Raw genomic sequence first — 23672 nt, 5'->3', positions numbered from 1 at the left:
AATGTTACAAGCTAATCGCCGAGCCCTTTCATACTCAGGAGAGAGGGCTGCCAATCTCCTTCTTCACCCAGTTTTCTAATCCGCCGAGAGCGATGATCTCTTGCACGTTGGGAGGTAGCTCGCCGACCTTGACGTTCCACTTGGCGCCATTTGGTCCTTCTTGTACAGAGACGGTACTCCTGCGAACATCCCATTCCAGGGTCCAGCCAGTGCGGCGGGTTGGTTGCTTGGCTTGACTTGGCTGAGCAGCAGCGGCGGGAGGTGGCGAATCGAGCGACTCGCTGTTATTGGAAGGCTCCTTAATAGCCTGTTGTGAGGATGTCGCATCCTTGGAAGAGAAGACTTCGCGGAGACGATTGGCTAGCTTGGGTACCTCGACTCCCATCAAAGCATTGTTGATGCTGTTTCGGCTGAAGATGTTACCAAAGCTACCAGAGACGACTAGCGGGATGCCCTTGGCGAGGATAGCAGTTGCGGCCTGCTCACGGCTGCTACCGCAACCGAAGTTGAAACCGGATACGAGGACGTCGCCAGCCTTGGCAATCTGCCCAAAGTTGGGGTCGTAGTTCTCCATGCACACTTCCGCCATCTTCTCGCGGGTAACATCGTCTTGGTATGTGTATTTACCGGGGTAGATACCGTCGGTGTTGATGTTGTCTGCATCGCAGAAGACAATCTCACCGCTGATCTTCTCAGGGAAGCCGGGGAGGATCTCGGTCAGCGTCTCGGCTTCCGAACCTGGTGCCGCAGGCGGGTTGACAGATTGTGTCTCGGGCTCAGCGTTACCGAAGGTATCGATGGCAGCTTCAGCATCCTTGATGGCCTTTTCAAGCATGTCCTCGATTGTCATCATGCGTTCTTCTTCAGGAACACCATCGCCTTCTCCACGTCGAACACCTTGGTAGCCTTCAGGAGCCTCGTACCATCCCGGGCCAGAAATTATGCCCGACAGGGCACTTGCAGCAACTACTTCAGGGCTAGCAAGGTAAGCCTTGGCGTCAGGCGAACCCATACGACCCTTGAAGTTGCGATTACTGGCGCTGATACCAACCTCACCAGGTTCGAGAAGACCGGTACCAAGTCCGATGCAGGGGCCGCAACCGGAAGGTAATGGTTGCGCGCCAGCTTCCAAAAGCGCCTGCCAGTCACCAGCCTCTTCTGCGGCTTTTTGTTCAGGAATTGACGCGGCAGCAATGTAGAAGTTGACATGGTCAGGGATCTTGGGTATCTTGCCGCCATTCAGAACGGCGGCGTCCTTGAAGACGTTGGCAGCGGCAGCAATATCGGAAGCGCGGGAGTTGGTGCAGGATACGAGGTAAGCCTTATTGATGGGGATGTTTTGGCTCTGGAGCTCGAGCAGTGGGGTGGCCACCTTGACGGAGTTGGGACCGGAGACATAGGGTGACAGAGTTGACAGGTCAAGGAAGAGCTCCTTGGCGTATACCGCTCCCTTGTCCGCAGCCAACGCAGGCTTGAAGATGTGACCCATCTTCTCACCAACGATACCAGTAGCAGTGAACAGCTTATCAATACGTTCGTGGACAAACTGTTGTTGATGGTGGTCCTTGGCCTGTCCTTCTCCCATAGCTGCCAGAGTGGCCCTTGCGCGAAGCCAGCCGTGCAGGGTAGAGTCGATAGGGAATAGACCCGTAAGCGCACCCCATTCGGTTGTCATGTTCGCGATAGTGAGACGATCGTCGATGGGAATGCTGCCCAGGGTCTCGTCAGTGCCGGTGAACTCGATGGCGTGATTGAGCACTTCGTCCTTGTTGAAGAGGCCAGCCAGAGCAACGATGACATCCTTTCCAGTCACACCCTGGGGCATTTTGCCATTCAGTGTGACTTTGGCCACGGGCGGAATCTGCCACCAGGTCTTGCCCGTTGCCCAGATACTCGCCGCATCTGTGCGCACGACAGGTGTACCCAAGCATCCGATACCGCCGTACATGTTGGAGTGGCTGTCAGAAGCTACCGCGAGTGTTCCCGGCCAGGCGTAGCCCTCCTCTACCATGATCTGATGACCAATGCCTCGGCCAGCGGGGTAGAAGACGACGTCCTGCTTCTGTGCGAATTCCTCGATCTGGCTGTACTTCTTCAAGTTCTTGTCCGTCTTGTTCTGTACGTCGTGGTCGAGCGTCATGACGATTTGGTTGGGGTCGTTGATCTTGGTGGCTCCGATGCCCATGAACTTGAGCGCCACAGGCCACGAGTTGTCGTGTGTCATGCATTTGTGCGGTTGCAATGTCACGTAGTCGCCCGACCTGAGGACTTTGCCCTGCGCAACTCCGACGGCATGTCGCTGCACAATCTTCTCGGTGAGAGTCTGGGGTGTTGCGGGCGTCTCATTGAGCGAAGAGAGGAAGCTCGCCGCCGGGCTCTCCTTCATCGAGGGAAAGACATCATGGGCATCGCGACGGACGGCGGTCGTGGCAAAGGTTCGGGGTACGAAACACGGTCGAGGCGAAAGCGAGGCGGCACGAAGAGCAAGACTTGCCCAGGGCTACATTGAATATTAGAGGATATATAGCCGGCGACGACAATTCCTACATACTGCTAGTTGCCTGCGACCCAGGAGCCGGGCTGCCCGTAGCGACATGGCCATTGCTGTGGTGATACCTGAACTGGGAGCAATGTGGTGTTTGCAGCAAACGGCAGTGATGCGCATCCCCAGACCAAAATTCGCGACCCACCCGCGCACCGAAACCGGCGTCAGCGGACTTGCGGCGCCTGCCATTGGGCGCAGCCGGACACCTGCAATGACTTCGCATAATGCTAACAACTCCCACGCGGGGACATGTAGGATCCGGGGCAAGCCATATTTGAGTACTCTGCATGAGGGGTTGCCATGTCCACGCCTGCGTGTTGTATGCTAGCCCGAGATCGGAAGCAACTTTTGGTAAGAGGTTGGCATTGGAGTCATCCGTATGACGCGACGTGAGAAGACTTGCACCAGACAAACCGCCCCTCTTTGATCAATTTCTCCCAAGTATCTCCGACTAACTCTGCACACCCACTGCTAATCTTCAAGCCCGTCGTCACCATGGTCAACCGTTCCGACGTCAACTACTTCGGCGCTGGCCCCGCACCCCTGCCCACCGAGGTCCTCGAGAAGGCCTCGCAGGTGCTTCTGAACTACAAAGACAAGGGCATTGGTCTCTGCGAAATTTCCCACCGCTCGCCAGAAGCCAACGAGATTCTTGCCGACACCAAGAAGGCCCTGAGCGACTTGCTCGAGATCCCGGACGACTACGAGATCCTCTTCCTCCAGAGCGGCGGCAGCGGCGAGTTCAGTGCGACCGTATACAACCTCGTCTCGATATGGGTCGAGAAGAAGCGCGCCAAGATTGCGGAAGAGGTGGGCGACAACAAAGATGAGGTGGTGAAGAGGCTGCGCAAGGTCGTCGACGAGGAGCTCAAACTCGACTACCTAGTCACCGGCTCTTGGTCGCTCAAGGCATCGCAAGAGGCAGCGCGTCTTGTAGGAGCCAAGCACGTCAACGTGGCCACCGACTCGCGCAAAATCAACGACGGCAAATTTGGCAAGATCGCTTCGGAAGACCAGTGGAGCCTGACTCCGCGTTCCAAGGGCGGGCCAGCCTTCGTGTACTTTTGCGACAACGAGACCGTCGACGGAGTCGAGTTCCCGTCTTTCCCTCAGAGCCTTGAGGGCGACGATGCACCCCTGGTCTGCGCCGACATGTCGTCAAACTTCATTTCCCGGAAGGTTGATGTGCGCAAGTACGCCATCATCTTTGGCGGCGCCCAGAAGAACATTGGCAACACGGGTATCGCAATCGTCATCATGCGGAAGTCGCTCCTTCCGCCACACTCGACACCCGCCTCGCCCGACCTGATGAGAGAGCTCAACCTATCGGTTGGCCCCATTGTGCTCGACTACCCCACCATCGCGAAAAACAACTCGCTTTACAACACACTGCCCATCTTCGATGTCTGGGTGGCTGGCCAGGTCATGTCCGGACTCGTCAGCTCCTATGGTGCCAAGCGCATTGGTGGTCAAGAGGATGTCTCCAACGAGAAGGCGCGGACCATCTACGATATGCTCGAAAAGTACTCCAATGTCTACCAGGTAGTGCCAGACAAGTCTGTACGCAGTAGAATGAACATATGCTTCCGCGTCGACGGTGGTGATGCGGACAAAGAAAAGGCCTTCCTTGCAGGCGCAGAGAAGAAGGGCCTGCTAGGTCTGAAAGGACACCGCAGCGTAGGTGGCATCCGTGCCAGTAATTGTAAGTGGCCCTATAACTCCCGTCTTATTGATCCCGCTGTCAGACATGGTTCGAGTCGTGCCTTCACAAGGCATGCTTGGGTACGCGGCTTCTGGCCGACCTGGCCGAGTGTACTCGATCTAGGATGCGGCCTGGGGAAAATCCTCATCAGTGACTCAGGCTAACTTCTTTCGTGCTCTAGACAATGCCGTCTCGCTAGATGGCACCAAGCTACTCGTCTCGTACCTTGAAGAGTTTGCAAAGTCGGCTTGAGTCAGGCCTTGCGCAGCACTGTGTATCAGTCCCATTCAAGGGAAAAGTTGAACACCGTGGAGCCTTCATCGACGCTACATTTTCTTGTTTGCTTATTTCTGGCTTATTGTAGGCTGCAGGCTGCAGGCCTGTTCAATGCCCTCCAAAAAATATACCCTCCTGTCACAACCGTGTCATTCAACAAGACACACCTGTGAACAGCAAAATCAAGTCCCAGTCTACAACTTCTAGTCTTATCAGGCCCGATCCTTATCACAAGACCCAACTAGACTGCTTGTATCCACCCGGTTCATGATTTGCATTATCGGAGAATACTATGAAGCACACCCTTGTGCCTCGTGCTGTGGCTGTGACTATGTAGAGGCTGTGCCTTGGTGTTCTGGAAAGTTACCATTCCTAGTATGACTACCACGATGCATTGACGAACTTCGTGCACTGCCTGTTGTAGTAAGATTTGCAAAGCCCTCTCTGATCTATCTTGGTCTTGGTGGCTTGCCAGGTCAAACTTCAGACCACGGCGGTTGTGACGAGACGTCTGAAGTGCTTGGGTGTAGACGTGACTGTCCCGCTGCGTAGGCGCCTTGATTAGACCTGCCGGCGGCTACCAGGGAGTGTGATGATGTGAATACTGATCACCGTGTGGTGTCGCGCTCTCGGTGCTGGACTTACGTCTCGAGTATGTTGCTTTTCTGCAGCACAACCCTCTACCACTCGGCGGTACCAGTGGTTTGAAAGTCAGTTCTGTGGAGGCCCAGGTGCGCTGGGCTGCGATAACACACGATCTTCCATCTGGGCTTCTCAATCGGTTCCTTCCGTCTTGCATGCTGATGGGTCTTGCATCCTTCAATCTCACGCCCGCGAACCGTTCCTATACGTCGCGTGCGTAAACCAGACCGACCTGCGCACTAGGCCCAATGCAGCAATGCCTCGTGGCTTTACACATCCCCCTCCGTTTTCTATAATATATTGCTTATACCTTCCAGCTAACCATCTTTGCTACGGACGTGTCGTGGGTTTGCGAGGCTTCCCCGGCGAACGTTGACCCGGCAGGGGTTCTGGAGTTCGCTGTGTCTCGGACAGGGTCGAAGCGAGGATCTGCGGCACAGTCTAAACCCAGCAAGCATCAGAACTCTAGTCCGACCACATCCACCTCACCACCACCGACGATGCGCCACTGTCTACATCAGCGCTTCCGCGCTGGAAATAGCTATCCAGGAACCCAAGTATAGTGCTCAGCGTCAGATGAGATTGCGCGCTTCAGCAGGCCGAACGACTTGACGAAAATGGGTCTGCGGTCTTGAGAACGAAGGCACGTTCACCGGCGGACCATGTGGAGACGGCCGCTACGGCAACGTCAAGCAATGACGTCGTGCTGAACCTGTCCAACCCGGTCTATATGACAGCAGCTACGAGAGCGACAAGAGGCTTTCCAAGGCAGGTGGCTGCTGTTCGGCGCAACGGTGCCTACGCGGGTTTCGCTGCTTCCGCTGGCCGGGCTACCTGGCAGAATGCGGGTGGCTCGCATGAGGTTGAAACCCACTCCCACCCATTGCGGGAAGATGCGACCTGTAATATGAACTGGCTGGATCTTTGCTAATGCGGGTCTATTCAGCCAATGACCGGATAGACGCCTGAGGACCGCTGTTCCGAAACCGTGCGCAGCAGCTACCGCCCAGTGGTTTTGTCATATACCGTTTGGAGTCTCATACCCGTCTCTTGTCTCTTACGTCTAATGCTCACGCTCTTTCCCCTTCTTTCGTTGCTCTGCTGGCAGGCTTAGCCATTTCCTTCTTTGACGCTGAGCTGGTTACTCTTTCGTTTACGACGTCAGTCACACGGTCTCCATGAATACCTAGTCGTTTTCCTTTCTTCAGCCGCTGCTGGTTACCAGCGAGACAATTCTATTCCTTCTACACCCGTTGTAACTAGAGCCGGCGAGATGGAATCATGGGCCGACCATTTCCCTCAGCTCGAGGTCCGATCGCACTTCAACTTAACTCTCAACACGTCAGCTGTTCGCCAAGTTCCCTGGACGCAATCAAACACGACGAGGACTCTCATCGCGAGTCTACAGCTTCAACAGGTACAAACGCTTCGGACGACACATCTTACCCTTGGAGCTTTCAGCCTTGCCTTGACCTTATTGACGGTTCATCGGATCGTGTCGGATGCGCGACGAGCTGCAGCTCTTCAGGTTCTCCCAAGAAAGAAGTCAGTATAGCATGATCCGAGTTTGCGATATTGCTAACGAGAACTAGGAGATTCAATGCTCTTCACAATGTCCACCCTGCCGAAACCTTTCCCCTTGCGTTGGCCTGCGGTGCCGTTCTACAACAAATTATCTTCGTATCAGTGCAGGGCACTACACTTCATAGCGTGTTCTCTAGAAGTTGCCGCGGACTAGCGATGGTCACATTTCCTGGTACGCTCCGCATACATCACATTTGCGAACAATGAAACTGACAAGCAGCAGCTATCTTTCTGATCGGATTCATTACCTTGGTCTTCGGTATCGAGGTAGCAGTCAGAGCCTACAAACAAGACCGATTCGCCCCACGCGGCAAGTGGAACACGATAATCTGTATCGCCGTTGTATCGTTCATGCTTCTTCTCTCCTGGATGCCAACTGTTGCCTGGCCGTCTCCGAACACTTGCTTTGGCGGGCTTATCTGGTTCCCCATGCGGTACGATCTTCTGATGCTGATCTTCCTTTCAATTCTTGTTTTTCTGCTGCTCATGGTAGCCGCTATGATCAGTATTCAGCTGATGAGAACGCCGGACCTGGACCATAATGAGCGAATCTCAGCTTCACGTATGACTTACTTCTTGATCGTTACCGCACTAATCTATGTGAGTATCTACACTACCTTTCTAGCCTTTCTAGCTAACAATCATAGACTCTCGTCATCCCTGTGGAAGTACAGTCCCTTCGCCGAGAATTCATGGAAGCACTAGCCGCTTCTCGAGTCGCTGAAATCTCACTGTTCTCGTCAGGAATGGTCATCACGTTCTTCCACCTCTTCCTCCGTACGAACGCGACACGAATGGTCATTCGTCCCATCGAAGAACTAAAGGCGCCCGCGAAACAACAACGACCAAAGATCCGTTTCTTCGGCCCTAGCGATCTGGAGATGCAGATCAGTGGCCCGATGGCATTGCAGACAACTCAACGTTTACACAGTCAACAGGGTCTGATCGATGTCGGGCCAGAAAAGAACCGTGGTGACTTTGATCCTCAGTACTTTGAACGACCAGAGCGGGCTTTGACACCGGCATCGACCAAACCTGGAAGCCCTATCGATCCCACAAAGTGGCCTCTTCCACCTGCTCTCGACAACGAAACTACGATACACGAGCGCAAGCAAAGCCAAAGCTATTCCTTGTTTCCCACACGCGCTGAGGAGGTACCTCGTCTTCCACCAACTGTTTACGATCCAAAATCTACCTCAGACGGTTCCTCTATTTCCAAGCTTGCCCTGCGACGATTTACTCGACGCGGCTCGGTCACGAATGTCGGCGACGCTTGGGATTTTCTGAGCAAGCCCAAACTACCATTTGCAGAACGACACCAACGCATGCAAAGTACCGATAGCAGTGCAACCGTCCAAATTGGTCTCCGCTTCTCAGTTGCGCCTGCCACGCTTGCAGCAGCCAAGTGCACACGGGTTGAACGAGAGACCCCTCCGTTGAAGCGAGGTGCTACCGACAGCAGTGAAGCTTCGTTGGCTCTTCCGATCCAGAAGCCTTCTACGACCAGCACATCGCCATCGCAGGAGATGCTTAGCTCCAGCGTATTCTCCCCTCCTCCCCCGCGTGGTGAGTCGCCAGCACGACCCAGAGCGAACAGCCCAGCGCGGACTCCACCTTTCCCCATCACACCGGCAGGTCAATCCAGCGCTCACCTCCAGGCCCAACGCGAGAAGGTGCTACCCTCCCCACCACCGAAGTCACCAGCCTCCCCTCAACCCTCTGCTACCCCGGCAAAGCCTGCTGTCCCCGAACCTGCCTGCATCAGCGGACTGCGCATGAACCCTGTGACACCCGTTACAGCAGTTGGTTCACCTACAACATCATCGCAGCCAGGCACACCTGCGTCAGTCAACAACCTCACGCGAACGAACAGTGGCCATGCCGCTCCGTCACCTACAGCCCGTATTCCACTTGGCGCGGGCACGATGCAACGGACGCCACGCAACGGCTGGATCTAAGCGGAGCCTGAGGCTACACGAAACGCGCGAGGGTACCTTTCCCAACCCTATTTCCTTTCTTACTGCTAGACCGGAATCGGCAACGAGCCGCCTGTACGATTAACTGGGAAGACGCGAGTTTCTAAATTTCTTGTTTCCTTTGCTCTCGCGACTCTGGGTGGTTCGCGTCTGGGCAACATACCCACACAGGCGTTACGGTTTCGGTTTCATGTTTTGCACAACACCTCCTGCGACACAGCGTCTCGGCACATTGGTCAGGGTTCTAGCCCCAACCCCAGCTTGCCCTTTGTCGCATGAAGGTTCATGGGAACTTCAGACCCTTTTCGGTCAGGTCAGGCAAGGTCTTGACTCTCGACCTTGCATCCGTCACGTCGCTTACGATACGAACATTCATTCACGAACCACCGGTGCTGCGCACCCTGCTACGGAAATGAGCACGGCACGTCCGCTCTTTATACCCCACACCATCACCTTTTCCATCTCTTCCTCTTCCTCTTCGTCTCTCTTCCCCCCTCTTGTCTTCCCACTGTTATCTTTCTTCACGTCTCGCTTAGCACCCCCATTGCCTCTTCCATGAGCTCTTGTTAATAACCCGAGGAGATAGAAGGTGTTGAGCCTTTGAGTAGTATAGCCCGATTCTCTGTTAGTCTCTTTGATCAGATTGAAAGGAGCAGAAATATAAACAAATAAAAACCTTCTCCATATTGCCTTGCTATCATACACTATGATAATTTCTGCTCCGTTGCGGAATTCACTTTCACCTGAGTTGTCGTCCCCGACTTGTCACGTAATTGATACGTCCGATATATCCCGCCGATATCTTCGTGAGTCTACGGTAAGTATCTCTGGGGTAACCTGTTCACGGCCACTCTTTCCGACCACGTGCCCATCACACCATCATGCGTTCCGCTCGAAACAGGAGGCGGATGGAAAACGAGAGATCTACACTTGAAGTTTCCACCCGGGTTCCGGCTTAGCTGGCCTCGAGCGGACCAGGATGTGATTTGGAATACCAGACTTGAGACGAACGATGCTAGGGTCTTGACTTGCCAGTCTGCTATTATGGACCGGGCCAGTCGAAGCCGACATCACATCGTACCTCGTAACGAGATATCTGAAGGCCTGAGCAAAGTAAGACGCAGATGATGACGGCTACGGAACAGAATACGTACACGTTGATATCATTTCTTCATTTCTACGTAATCTTATACAACCATGACGCTTAGTATACAACAAAATTGCGGTAGTTCTCTCTTTCATCGCCTCCAGCGTTGCCAGAACTTCCAGCCAACCTTCTCGTTGCCTTCTTCCGGCATACGGAACTTGTTCTGCTCTTTCCCTCTTCGTCTCCCCACCCACGCGAACCAAATCACTAGGCCTACTACCATGAAGGCTACAACGAGTAAAGTCTGTAATGGCTCTGCGAATACGGCTCTGCTCAGCAAGAAGAGACTGACGCAGCAGAAGATGATGGGTGTGGTTATCCATGTCTTGTATGGCCGTTCTAGATCGGGTTCGCGGACGCGTAGGATGATGAGGCCGAGTACGGTTTGGAAATAGAAGGCGTATCCTGCTACGCCGTAGAAGGTGACGAGAGTGTCGAAGGAGCCGACGACGATGTAAATGGCTGTGAGGAGCGCGTTGAGCATCATGGCGGATATGGGCGTGAAGAAGAAGCCTGCGTCAGCATCCGCGAACCAGGCTACTAGCTTCTTTGGTATCTTGCTCTTCCCTTGCGTTGCGTTCATGCTGTGCAAGCGGATTGCTCTGTGGTTCTTTCCTAAACCGATATTTCCGAATAGGGCGGGGAGATAGCCCTCTTTACCGGCGGCGTACACTAGGCGGCCGGATGTGAAGGTCGTCGCGTTGAGTGCGCCGAAACATGACCCCGAGACGAATAGCGCGAGTATGAGCGAGCCGACTGGACCGAAGACCTGCGAACCGAAGGCTACGGCGACGGTGTTGGACGATTCGATGACTGAGGTCGGGAGGACGAGGAAGTAGGATATGTTGGCTAAGATGTAGCACAGTATGACGAGCGGGAGCGAAGTGTGGATGACGCGGGGAAGGTCGCGGGTCGGGTTCTTGAACTCGGCGGTGACGTAGTTTACCTGGTGTCGTTAGTAGGAGTGGGCAGGGTTTCAAATCGCTTGACGTACATTGTCCCAACCGTCGAAGGCCCAGAGCCCGGCGTAGAGTGCCACTGCCCAGTTGCTAACGTTCTCGCTCGTGTCATCGAACCAGCCGCGATTCTTCCAGTCCTCATTCGCGTCGCCCTTGTACGAAAGCCCGGTCACCGCAACTACGATACCGATGACTGTGACTCCTGTAAGTGCAAAGAACTTCAGGAACATGAAGACGTCGGCACTCCTTGTGCCGAGCTTTGTGGACACACAGTTGAGTAGCGTGACAGCCACAAGTCCCACCAAAGCCACGCCCTTGTTCAACCATGTGCTTGCATCCACAGCTTCGGCGCCAATAACAGCGCGCACCAGGTATTCTCCAAAAATTATGGCAATAATGGCTGCCGAGCCCGGTTTCAGCACCACGACTGCGCACCATGTGAACAGGAATCCCGCCCACTCTCCGAATATCTTAGACAGATAGACTTGGGCACCGCCATTGAGTGGTATGGCGCCTCCGAGCTCGGCGTAACTCGCGGCACCCGTCCATGCCAGTATTCCAGCGACGATCCAGACTATGAGAGACGCGCCTGGCGACCCAGCATTCTTGTTGACTTGAGATGGTGAAGAGAAGATGCCACTTCCTATTATAAGCCCAACTACCAATGACAGCCCATTGAGGTATGTAAGGCTCTTGTTCTTCTCCAATGAGCCGCCGTTAAGCGCATTCGACGGGTCTAATGCTGGATTGGAGGGCGCGCCCAGTGCTGTATAACCCTGCGCGGTACTAGAGAGAGGGAACAAGTTCGGCGCGAAATCGAAGGCGGAGGACACGCTGTAGGAGCGATTGTGCCGTGGTCTGTTCGGATCGTGACCAGCCGGATTCAGTTCCGACAGAGGGTCTTCATCATCGAACGACAGTCTACGCGAGGAAGGCGCGCCTGAGGCCGAAGACTCTTCGGAAGTCCGCCGTGAAGGGTGCGACGAGGAGGCCAGCGAGGCGAGTTCGAGGGAATCGCGAGTCGGCGGTGGGAGGTTGGAGTAGCGACCGGCGGCCATGGTGCGGAGGGAATGTGGGAGAGATGCGCGCAACCCTATCTGCTAGCCATGGACGGTAATTATGATATGAAGGGCGAGGCAGAGTGTAGGGGCAGTATCCAGCACCCCTTTCAAGCATTCACCGCTGCCGTGTATGAGTGGTGCAGCTTGCATGCGCTGTTGAAACCGACGGGCTCCTATGCCGTCATGGGACTAGCTCCCGTTCGAGCGCTAGAGCTGCATCCAAAAAATGTGGGAGTCGTTCAGGACTGGATGCTTGGCGTAGATCCGCGCATCCTCCAGACCATGAATACGACACGTCCACGCCATGCGCATACGCCCAGGTGATGCGTCGTCTCAGTCTGCAGTCCGTAGGCTGGCGTCGCCCTCCACGCCTCCCAGTCTCCCGACCGCGCATAGCCCTACGATGGGCGAGTACGCTGGAGAGAAAGTCAAGAGCTGAGGGAATCAAGGTCGAATCGCTCACTGCGAAATGGCAACCCCATTGGGACCAGCTATCTGCCCAATGGCACGACCTACGGAAGTCCGATAGGGGAGACGCATATGTGCTGCCCATGTTCCCATACCCCTCGGGCACCCTCCATCTAGGCCACCTGCGGGTATACACGATATCCGATGTTCTCTCCAGATACAAGCACATGCAGGGCTACAAGGTCCTACACCCCATAGGCTGGGATGCGTTTGGTCTACCGGCTGAGAACGCGGCCATCGAGCGAGGGGTACACCCGGAGAAGTGGACGCTACAAAATATCGAGACTATGAAGAGTCAGATGAAGGAAATGGGTGGACGCTGGGACTGGGACGCTGTATGGAAAACGCTCAATATGTTCAAGCATGGGCTGATCTCTGTATGTAGGAAATACGAACGTGCGATCCCCATTTCTACAAACACACCCAGCGCATCTTCCTCATGCTCCATGAGCGCGGCCTAGCCTACCAAGCCAAATCTCTCGTGAACTACGATCCCGTCGATAAAACCGTCCTCGCAAACGAACAAGTAGATGCCAATGGCTGCTCCTGGCGCTCCGGTGCAAAGGTCGAGAAGGTGATGCTGAAGCAATGGTTTCTAAAGATCAAGGAGTTCCAGGAACCCTTGCTAAAGGATCTGGACGCTCTTGCACGAGACGGCAGGTGGCCTGAGAAGGTTCTTGCCATGCAGAGGAACTGGATTGGCAAGTCTGAAGGCGCGCAACTTTGGTTCGATATCGTCTCGACCGATAGTGAAATGCGCTTTGAGCCCGTCGATGTCTTTACTACCAGAGCTGACACGCTTTTTGGAGTACAGTATATCGCTCTTTCTTTGCGTCACCCAATCGTTCAGCAGTTAGCCATCGAGGATGCAGAGCTCCGCGCCTTCATGGAGCGAGCAGCAGAGCTCCCCCCAGACGCCAAGGAGGGTTTCAAGCTGCGGAAGATTGTAGCGCGCAATCCCCTCGCCCACATACAAGGCTCCACAGGACCCTCTGTACCTATATACGTGGCTCCATACGTTTTGGACGACTATGGCTCTGGCGCTGTAATGGGTGTACCAGGTCACGACACTCGAGACCACGCGTTCTGGCGAAAGAACGTCGGTGATGAGCCAGTCAGAGTCGTCGTATCTGCCAAGAAGGGCTCACTACCTTTGCCGCTTGTACCGCGCAGTGGTGACGACGTACCTATGACTGAAAAAGGCTTCGTTGCTGCAGACATAGATCGTTTCGGGGGCATGACCTCAAAGCAAGCCGCGAATGCGGTTGTACAAGCGATTCTCGATACTGGAAAGCCGGCTGAAAAGAAAGCAAACTGGCGACTCCGTGATTGGCTGATAAGTCGGCAGCGCTATTGGGGTGCACCTATTCCAATCATCCACTGCAAATCTTGTGGTGCTGTTCCTGTGCCTGAGGAAGACCTTCCGGTCGAGCTACCGAACCTGCCCGACAGCCTCTTCGAGGGCCGCAAAGGTAACCTGTTAGCAGAAGATGAGAACTGGAAGAAGATTTCTTGTCCGAAGTGCGGCTCGGCTGCTGAGCGCGAGACTGATACTATGGATACCTTCATGGACTCGTCGTGGTACTTCTTCAGGTTCCTAGATCCGAAGAACGAGCACGCCTTGGTCGACCCGACAAAAACCAATACTGGCATGCCAGTGGACCTCTATGTCGGCGGCGTAGAACACGCGATTCTTCATCTTTTATACGCGCGCTTCATCTCCAAGTTTCTGGCAACCACTCCAACATGGCCAAAGGGTTATCTAACGAATGGTGAGCCTTTCACGCGTCTCATCACGCAAGGTATGGTGCACGGAGAGACATTTACAGACCCCAAAAATGGTCGTTTCCTGCGCCCCGATGAAGTCGACTTGACCAATCCCTCCAAGCCCATGATCAAGGCCAGTGGAGTTACTCCGAACGTCAGCTTCGAGAAGATGTCGAAGAGCAAGTACAATGGTGTGGATCCAGGTGCCACGATTGCCAAGTATGGCGCAGACGCCACGCGCGCGCATATGCTGTTCCAAGCACCTGTCAGTGATGTGCTTGAGTGGGATGAGAAAAAGATCACTGGCGTACAACGATGGTTACATCGAGTCGTCAAGCTGTCAACCGCACCATGGATACCGGATGATGTGATAGAGACGTTCATTACACCCACACAGGTTGACAGTAAACTCCTCAGTATCCTACAAGATGCTTCGACAAGCGGCGAATCTAAGAACGCCACACGCGAAACCTTGGTGTCCACCCTCAAACCAGATGAAGCTCAGCTTTGGATCAAGACACAGGAAACCATCGCCAGCGTCACAGAATCGTACTCGCAGACATATTCTCTCAACACCATCGTCAGCGATCTAATGACACTGACAAACACTATCTGGGACACGCCGCATGCGTCTCCCATCACACCAATTCTCAAATGGTACTCCATGGCCCACCTCGTTCGCATGCTCGCCCCAATTGCTCCTGGTGTCGCTGAGGAAGCCTGGCATCAACTGAACACATGCACTGCGACTCAGACGAATGACAGCGGCGTCTCAACAGTCTTCGCAACAGGCTTTCCAACCGCAGATCTCGCCATCATACCGCTCCTCACCACAACGCGCAAATGTGTTGTCCAAATCGATGGCAAACGCAAGTTCGACGTGGACATCCAAAAACTCCCCGATTCGGTCAATCCCAAAGATATTCAAGCTGTAACCAAGTTCGTGCTTGGTGAGTTGGTACAAACTCCAGAAGGGAGGGAATGGTTCGATAGGCAGACAGGAAAGATCTGGAAATTGAGTGCGACGGAGGAAGAGAGTGAGGAGTTTGGTGTCGTCCCGGCGGGATGGAAGGTCATTGCCGTGAATGGCGGTGCACTGTGTAATTTTGTTGGGCCGAAGAAGCATAAGGTGGAGAAGGGTCGATGAACATATGTATAAATACAATCTCATATCTCACCAAAGTGCCGCGCATGAAGAGATCTGTTGTTTACAAGCAGTGTTGTTGAGCCGTAGGATCCAAAGATGGAAAAAGGTAAATTAACGCACGTATGAATTCGACATCTCATCTCGTCAAGTGCCTAATACAACATGACTTGTAGTCTTCAAGCTGTAATTCATCTCCCAGCTTGCTGACTACGGAGAAACTTGTGGTCTGTACGCTGCGCTCCATGTATCAGGCAGTTGTATACGTGATGTTCCGTGAAGTGAGTGTAACACTAGAGAAAACGTCGGATACCTCCAGGCATGGTTTTGGTCGCGTAGATTGTATAAAACGGCGAGTTTGTATCCCTCAACTAGTTACAAGCGATATGGTGTTGTTGCAGTCTGATAGTGTGCGCGCGCTCTCACCGCAGTGCCATGGCAACGAGCGTTTGCGCGTTTGCTCTCACCACGCGCTCCACCACAACACAACAGCGCGAATTCAAATCTGTATAGAACTCATTTTGACTGCTCTATGTATTGTAATTAACTCAGCTAATTCTCATATAGCAAAGACCTGCAGGTTCGAGTGGAGTGATAAGCGTCTTTACGTCTTGAAACAAGCCATAACATCCCTCCGAAGTATTGTTATATTTTTGCCGTTTGTTCGAACTCAGCTTGTAACAGTCTTTAATGTAGGGAGTGCACAGTTTCTTTTTGCCCACGGGCGTGGTGGCTGCGGAGCAGTGGAAGTGAAGGTGAAGACGCGTTTGAGAACGCGTGCTACGCAAAGTGACAGTGACTGAGGAATTATCCGCGGTGAAGGCCTGTTTTGGATTTCTGCGCTTCGTACTGAGATATAAAAGCTACCTTTTGCTGCCTTCAACTTCCTCTCTCCAATCCCTATACATCATCATCTCACCACTTACCTACTACAACACACTTCCCACACATCAACACAACAACCATCGCAATGCAATACACATACAACACCCCCGCCGAGCGCACAAAGTTCATCATGATGCGCTTTGGCGACGACGTCTACTGGGGACAAGTCTCCTCCAGCCTGAAAGAGGGCGATGAGACCTACAACGCGCTCCGCGCCACCTTTTCCGGGGTTCTTGAACCCACTCAAGACATCATCATCTGGCATCCTGAGCGCGATGAGAAGGTCTGCTTCGACTACCACCACCTTGTCGAGGGCCCGACATACCGCATCGAAGCCACCTTTGGTGGGCGTCAACAAGGCTCCGGCGCTGAGGCTTCTGGCGGTTACAAAAAGGCGCAGCAGTGCCTCGAGGCCATTCGCAAGCATTGGGAGTTGGGTGATGACGGCGAGATCTTGCCTGCGTGGATTGCGCCTCGCAACGGTGAAGGCAATTTGGTCGCTCCGCGCGATTGGCCTGCACGCTTTGCCGGTGAAGTGCGCAAGCTGAGCGGCCACAGCGTTGGCAGATACCAGGTCGCGATGGGGTATCTGGTCGCAGCCGTGGAGGCTAGGCGTGAGCGAGGAGAGTACCCGGGCGAAGTGACGAGCGGCGACTGCAAGACCGCGATGGCGCGGATGATGACAGGCACCGCTGACCAGGCGTACGCCCAGCTACCAGAGGAGATAGCGGCTACGCAGATGTTCGCGGGTGGTCTGGCGGAGGCGGCACAGCAGGCCCTGGAGGAGATAGAGGGCGAGGGAGCGGCGGTTGGGTTTGGGTACGAGGAGGGCGGCAGATTCAACATCGGTACACACTTCCGATCTGCTTGAGCACTGGGGACCGAGGGGTATACATGCAGTTGCTGATTTTACTTTCTGAGCGTGCTGACAATATGAACGTTCCTCATTCCAAGCCCAAATGTCCTGTCTCTTCCGCAAGATCATGAATACTCTTCAAGGCCTTACAGATACCCTTGTGAATTGGCCAGTCCCGCTTCTGGTGCTCAACGCTACAGTACCTCGCGGACTTACACGCGGAACATGGCTTTAACCCCTCGGACTTGCCACACACCTCGCAGCTACGCGCCATACTGGGGCCCTTACAAAAAATCTTGTGATTCGGCCAGTCCCGCTCCTCATGCTCAGCACTGCAATACATCGCCCACTTAATCCCACACTTTGAACATGGCCTTGACCCCTCAAACTTGCCACACACCTTGCAGGCGTGCTCTGCGTCATACTTCATTTGATCCGCTCTGAAGACTTTCATAAGTTCGCTAGCCCCTTCTACACATTTCTTAGTACCACAAGTTGGCACGATGCCAATGACAACAAACGGTTCCGGCGTGTGGAGTTGGGAGACGCAGAAAGTCTTTCCGTATCTTGTCGGGGCTTCTTTGCAAACTAAGCATTTTGGACCACTCCTTGTGTTGAACTCGTCCTGGTGTTTTGCGATAATTGGAGGCATGGCTTCTCCGAACTCGCGTTCGTATGTTGGGGGTGGGCTCGAGTGTATCTCTGGGGGAATAATGAGAGATGCGGGGATCTCGCAGTAAAAGTCCCAGGGCTTTACTTCTTGGAAGCTTAGAGGCGTACAGTGCATACGTACGGTGCGCATTTCTGGTTTGGGTTGTGCTGTGCTCTTTGCTTTGTCTTTTCCCTGGCTCTGCTTGCTCGACGAGGCGCTGCTACTTGGCTGACTGGGCCCAGATTGCTGTTTTCCCTTACTCGGTTCAGTTTTCTTGTTCTTTTGCTGCGCTGGAGCCGTGTTGGGGGTAGACGTCGAGGTGCTTGATGTTCCGTTTTCTTCCTCGTCAAGGAGCTTCCAAGCCTGGCAGGTTTCCTCCAAGTACTCTTTCGCGAACTTCAGGTCTTCGCAAATACGCTTATGTTTCTTCCAATCAGCCTTTTGATGCTCTCTACTGCATTATCTCGTCACCCTACATCTGGCACATCTCATTGCTCCATCCTTCCGCCCGCAGTGGCAGGGAGTGCCATTAGATATTTTGCTTTGGAGATGAGCTGTGGTCATTTCGATCATCGCTTCGTGTGCTGCGATCACTTTTCTCTTACAGGACCGGCTTCCGCAAGTGGCATAAACGTTTATCCTGATTTGCGAAGCATCGAGATGTAGCAGGCACTCCGGCCTGAAAAGCAAATCGGTAGCCTTCGAGCTGCAAAACATACACGGATGTCTGGAAACTGTCTGTTTACACTGAGGCCGATGCTCGGATTCGATGTCCAAGAGTGTGGAACGAAGCTGGGCTTTGTATTCGGGCGTCTCTCGAACCTCCAATGGTGCCCTCAATAGATTGGTGGGCACGCTCGCAGCGCCGTCCCAAGAGGGAATGTTCATGACACCTTCACTCCCCCGGTAATTGATGTGGAGTAAGATATTTTGAGTAGCCATGATTGAAGGTTGAAGGTGGATGAGAAGGTAAAGTGAAGCACTTCAGAATTGAGAGGTTATGATCAACGCACTGACCAGCATTGATGCGCTTGCTAGCCACCCCTCATGTGCAGACCATTCTAGAAGGATCACAACAGATCAATTGATCGGTCTAAACACAGAGGTTGATATTTTTCAGCCTTACCTCAACCTCTCGCCCTAGCCTTCAATCTCAACGTTCCACTTTCCTCTTCCCCACTATCCTTCCTTAACTGTGCCTCAATCATCCTCCCAATGTTCCCTCCATCCTGCATCACACCCCCTCTCAGCAGCTCTGTAATGACGCGTCCTCTAACGACCGTCTCTTCAACCACACCCTCGACATTCTCAGGCCCTATGCGCCCATACCAGATACCCGAGCCCTTCAATGCATTGCCCTCCAAACTGGGAGGTAGATACATGATGACATTGCCAGCATACTTGTGCCCACCAATATGACTTATCAAGCCTACATCCGCATCTATACCTCTCCGCTGAAACTCAGATCGAAACGAGGATTGTAATAAGGGCCCGAGAATACCACAGCGCTGATCGCGGCCACCGTGGCCGCATATCAGGATCGTGGGTTTCGTGATGTCTTCCGCCTTTGGTAGTTCGGTCGCTTTCGAATCGTCGCGAAGGAGATGGGACTTTTGCTCAGCGGAGAGACCATCGTGCATGGAATGGAGATTCCGAGCCTTTAGATATGCGGTCGCGAAGTTCGAGAAGGCTTCGGGGGTATGTGGGATATCCGGTATGCGTTTGAAGCTCGGTAATAGCAATGCCGTTGTCGCGCCTGCCTTTTCACTTTTCGGTAAAGAGGAAGCAGTGATGAGAACGTTCGTGAATGGCTATATGATGCGGAAACGTGTCAGCTTTCTATGTATCATGAATGACTACACTGGGAAACAGACCTACATCAAACGCAGGACCGCCTTTTCCAATCACACCTTTAAGCCCTTTTACAAAGTCCCCGGTCTCGCCCTCCTCCTGCTCGATGTTGCTAACCCAGTCTTCCTTCCCGGTACAGAATATGACCTGTTCAGAGTACGCCGCCATAGTATTCAACAGTGGTGTCTTGCGATCAATGTCTAGATCGGGAGGCGTTGCCGCGCACTCGCAACTCGGTGACGGACATGATTGCGTGTACGGTATCGCAGTCTGGAAGCGCGTCCGGGTCGTGGAAAAGGAGCGAAATGCGCGTGGTATGGCAACCCGGGAGATGCGGGTGAAGGACATGTTGCGAAGTTGGCGTGCGAGATTCTTGGGGGCGCTGTGGAAATTGTATGGGCGTTTCGGAAAGCATTCCGCGATGATGACGCGAAGTCGGGATATTACAGTACACTAGCGCGGGCTCGGAGTTTGGTGCACACCGAAGGTCACAGGCAACAGGAGATTCAGAAGAGGACATGTGATCGGCAAGATGATTGATGATTTTAGAGGGTCTCGTCAATATACGTGTATGAAGTACACTTGACTTCTCCCAGAACTAACCCCTATCATGTCTCCAGCCATGCATCCCGCCGCTCAAACGCCCACTCATAAGGCCACCACCGCTATCCCCACCACCAAAACCACCAGGGCTACCAAAGCCGCCGCTCCGACGATTACCACTACCACCGTTGAGTAGCTTGTCGAACTGCTCAATACTTACGATTGCACGTTGCTGTACATCATTGTCCGCATCGCGACCCAGCTGCTTAGCGCCTTCCTCGAAGCCCAGTTGGCGAAGGGTGATGGCACGTTCACGCGTAGCGGCTTCATCGGTATGATCTTCTATCCACACGAGATTGTGCAGCATCCAGGACAATGCGACGCGGATATCGCGGCGAGGGTGAGTGAAAAGCTGAAGAACATGCTGCATGAGAGTGGTCTGCGAGATGAGAAGAGAGCGGTGCTGAGGCCGGCCATTGGCGAGGTGCACGAGAATATACACTGCGGCCAGAATGAGTTCGGGGGCGGGATAGGTAGCCCAATTTGGCTGTGCTGGGGTGTTTGTGGAAGAGGAAAAGGGTGTGCGGTGGCTAGTGCTTGGCCAGTAGCTTGGGGCTGTAGCACTGGGTTGAGTTTGTGACATCGTCTTTGGCCGGATCTTAGCATCGAGAATTTCGAAGAACCGACTGTGGCCAAAGGTCTTGAGCAGGTGGTCGATCATCTCGCCGGAAGCTTTGTCTTCTGAAACAAAGTTCCGGATGAAGTCCAACGCTTGTTCTTGTATACGGATATCGTCGCGCTCGCCGTTGAGCCGGTTGTCCTGTTCGTCGTTCTTGATCTGTTGTAACCGATCTCGAATGTTAGTTGCACTTGTGTACCGTGAACCAGGACGTTGATGCCGTCGCATAGACGGTATACTCTCAGTCATGGCGTCATCATCCTCTTCGGATGACGGCTCTTCGTCCACATCCATATGAGGCTCGTCAACCGCATTGAGGATATCGACTTGCTCGCCTGCTGCGTTGGGTGTACCCATAGTTGGCTTGGATGGCTCTCCGTTGAGTACTTGTACGAGCCAGCCAACACCGAGCTCCTCGAGACATTGTATCTTCATGGCATGTGGTAAGCCTAGGCACAAGTGCTTGAGCGCCCAAAGGCTACCGAAACGAAGGTCGAAGTTTGCTGATCTACATTGTTCGCAGAGCGTTCCCAGTACTCCAGACTCGACGATCTCCTAGTAAATACATTAGCATGAAAAACGGCACAATGAGCATTGTACCCACAGTTCGCATAGGTGACACGTCAAGCACCAAGTTGGTGATGACCTCCGTAGCGGCAATCTGCACTTTGACGTTCGGATGCGTTAAGAGCTCAAAGATTGGCTGTGCAACTCCGTGATCGATCAAGCTGGTCCTCAGCACACTGACAGACCTGGAAAGCGACCGTATGACTTTACAAGCAGCAATGAGTACCGAATCTGGATTGCCGTCTTTCGCTAAAGAGGACGCGCCTTGCTCGTTGCTTTCGCGGTAAGGAACCAAGGCTTCGATGATGTGCGTTGCAGCGCCCATCTCAATGACCATCTTTCTCAACGCATCTTGGTCTCCTGCTATCGCCGCCAGAGCCAGTAACACACTCTCTCGATACCTGAACGCGTGCAATACATCGGCGCTTAGTCCAGATCTGCCCAGTGTGGAAGATGCAGGGTCAATATCTGGGTCTTTCACTTCGTGAGATGACGATCGTGGTTGCCAGAGAGGTTTTGAAGATGTAGTCGGCACATCGAACGACTTCTTGAGAATCTGAATAAGGGTCGGTAGGGTTCGATTATGAACGGCCGCTGTTTGAAGAGTCTTATTTCCCGTAATCAGCTCAGCAAGCACAACTGGCGAGCGTTCCAACACGAATCGCATCTCATCTCTTGAAGCAGGGCTTAGAGTATTAGCTCTTTTCGCTTGCTCTGATGTCGGACTTGAATCTTCGATCATCTTCTCAACGAGGGGAATGATGAGATACGAGAAGTGGCGCTCTCGTGATGTCTTGGAAGGATCGTTCAAAGGCCAACGCTCGCCGAATTTCTTCAGCAGTGCTAGCATCCCACAAGCAGATAGACGTTCTCGGCCTTCACCGCGGCGGGCGACGTATATAAGCCATATGAAGAGCGGTGACTCAGATTCGTCAGTGATCACACTCCGACTTGAGTTCTGCTGCAGCGAGTCCATACTCGGTAGTCGAGAATAGTTATCCCCGGTGACAGAGCCGTACGCACCAAGCGCCGGCCATTGTTTGATGTACGGATCTGATTTGCTCGCCATCGTCTGTACCCGTGGTATTAGCTTATCCCACGATGCCGCTTGTGTACTTCCATCTGATACATTCCGCTCCTTTGGCCACCCAAAAAGCTGCTGTATTGAGTGTGAATACAGGAAACGTGCGGTATAGTAATGCGAATCCTTAATGATGACCGAAAGTGCTTCCATGATGTCTGACAAACGAATCCGATCTGTCGGCGTCGAGGCCGATTTCTGAACACTGTTCGAGCCGTCACCTCCTGTTGTCGTTGCCTGACCATTGGATTGCCTCCACTCGGTTGCGGGGATACGATCGTCCATGGCAGCGACAGCAGCGAGCTTGTCAGCTAGGAGATCCAGCACTCCCGCATCTACTAGCATCTTCTTCTGATTATCTTCTACGCACGTCTTCGTGATGAGCCGAATCGTCGAGTCAATCTGTTGGTAGGCCTTCATCGTGCCTGCCGGTTGCGCCAGTATCTCGGCCAAGCTGTCAATGACAGGCCTGGTGTATATCGATTCGTTGACGGTAAAGGCGAGAGACGATCGGGAGGATGATTCGGAGTGGTCGAGCCAGGGCTTTTCTTGGTTGACTGCATCGACGATCTGGTTGAGGGTTTTGAGGGTCGTGGTAACGAGTTTCGAAGGCGTCTCGCTGGGTCGTAGCGCTTCAAGCAGGGGAGGTAGTACGTGACCTGCCAGAAGCGGAGCAACGAAGGCTGGTCCACCTGTATGTCTCAAATATCAGCCAACATGTTCCTTCAGATGGATCAGTTCGCGATGCGCGCTCACCATTCGCAAGGCTACCGGCGACGAGCGTAGCCTGAAACCTTAACTCATCCTCGGTCGTCCATTCCTCGATGCTCTTTCTGGACTCATTGAAGAGCCCAGAGCTGTGTCCATTGGTGACGTTTCTCCTCCTCTTCCCACCCTTCCTAGCTTCCGCCCGTAGCAAGCCCGCCAGTGGTTTCACAACACCATGTGTCACTGCCAGTTCCTTCCTCTGCTCGTGTCCGACGATCTCATTCTTCAGGTTCTGGAGCGCGGCGAGCTGTGCCTCGGGCGTGCTCGGATTCGCGAGCTCGCTGAGTGCGGGAGGAATCGTTGACCGGCCCATGGCGTAGACGGAGAGCGAGCGGGTTTTCGGTAATGGGCGTGTGCTACAACCGACTGGCGCAGATTAACGGTCGTCGTGCAGCCTCATGCGAAGAGGTTCAGTGCTGGGCGCACAAGCGTGTGGCAATGACGAACGGCGCAATGAAAGCGTCCCAGGGAAACTGCGGCTTGAGAGGTTGGAGAATCGTAGGAAGGCGCAGCAGAGAA

At 53.7% G+C, this 23672-nt stretch overlaps 7 protein-coding genes across 7 annotated transcripts; 4 read left to right on the top strand and 3 right to left on the bottom strand.

Annotated features, from left to right (window-relative positions):
• Positions 1 to 34: 34 nt before the first annotated feature.
• LYS4 (mitochondrial Homoaconitase) lies at positions 35 to 2602 on the bottom strand (the record flags this gene model as incomplete). Its single annotated transcript, XM_051438188.1, has 2 exons — positions 35 to 2500; positions 2552 to 2602. The coding sequence occupies 2 exons, from the start codon at positions 2600 to 2602 to the stop codon at positions 35 to 37; spliced, it is 2517 nt and encodes an 838-aa protein (XP_051288187.1).
• A 438-nt stretch (positions 2603 to 3040) lies between these two features.
• On the top strand, positions 3041 to 4499 carry J4E90_008665 (uncharacterized protein; the record flags this gene model as incomplete). Its single annotated transcript, XM_051438187.1, has 2 exons — positions 3041 to 4247; positions 4429 to 4499. The coding sequence occupies 2 exons, from the start codon at positions 3041 to 3043 to the stop codon at positions 4497 to 4499; spliced, it is 1278 nt and encodes a 425-aa protein (XP_051288186.1).
• A 1939-nt stretch (positions 4500 to 6438) lies between these two features.
• J4E90_008664 (uncharacterized protein) lies at positions 6439 to 8707 on the top strand (the record flags this gene model as incomplete). The annotated part of the gene is made up of 4 exons (XM_051438186.1): positions 6439 to 6710; positions 6758 to 6921; positions 6973 to 7349; positions 7397 to 8707. 4 exons carry the CDS (start codon positions 6439 to 6441, stop codon positions 8705 to 8707), a joined length of 2124 nt encoding a protein of 707 aa, XP_051288185.1.
• A 1256-nt stretch (positions 8708 to 9963) lies between these two features.
• J4E90_008663 (uncharacterized protein) lies at positions 9964 to 11889 on the bottom strand (the record flags this gene model as incomplete). The annotated part of the gene is made up of 2 exons (XM_051438185.1): positions 9964 to 10818; positions 10867 to 11889. 2 exons carry the CDS (start codon positions 11887 to 11889, stop codon positions 9964 to 9966), a joined length of 1878 nt encoding a protein of 625 aa, XP_051288184.1.
• Positions 11890 to 11937: 48 nt separating this feature from the next.
• Positions 11938 to 15274, top strand: J4E90_008662 (uncharacterized protein; the record flags this gene model as incomplete). Its single annotated transcript, XM_051438184.1, has 3 exons — positions 11938 to 12187; positions 12289 to 12695; positions 12746 to 15274. The coding sequence occupies 3 exons, from the start codon at positions 11938 to 11940 to the stop codon at positions 15272 to 15274; spliced, it is 3186 nt and encodes a 1061-aa protein (XP_051288183.1).
• Positions 15275 to 16241: 967 nt separating this feature from the next.
• J4E90_008661 (uncharacterized protein) lies at positions 16242 to 17027 on the top strand (the record flags this gene model as incomplete). Its single annotated transcript, XM_051438183.1, has 1 exon — positions 16242 to 17027. One exon carries the CDS (start codon positions 16242 to 16244, stop codon positions 17025 to 17027), a length of 786 nt encoding a protein of 261 aa, XP_051288182.1.
• Positions 17028 to 18791: 1764 nt separating this feature from the next.
• Positions 18792 to 23466, bottom strand: J4E90_008660 (uncharacterized protein; the record flags this gene model as incomplete). The annotated part of the gene is made up of 5 exons (XM_051438182.1): positions 18792 to 19475; positions 19543 to 19715; positions 20164 to 21292; positions 21342 to 23077; positions 23142 to 23466. 5 exons carry the CDS (start codon positions 23464 to 23466, stop codon positions 18792 to 18794), a joined length of 4047 nt encoding a protein of 1348 aa, XP_051288181.1.
• Positions 23467 to 23672: the final 206 nt, after the last annotated feature.

This window comes from Alternaria incomplexa, assembly GCF_024043165.1.
Source record: "Alternaria incomplexa strain BMP 0042 chromosome Unknown scaffold_13, whole genome shotgun sequence".
Classification (NCBI taxonomy): Eukaryota; Fungi; Ascomycota; class Dothideomycetes; order Pleosporales; family Pleosporaceae; genus Alternaria; species Alternaria incomplexa.
Note: the sequence above shows the minus strand (reverse complement) of the source record. Positions and strands in the feature narration are given on the sequence as shown.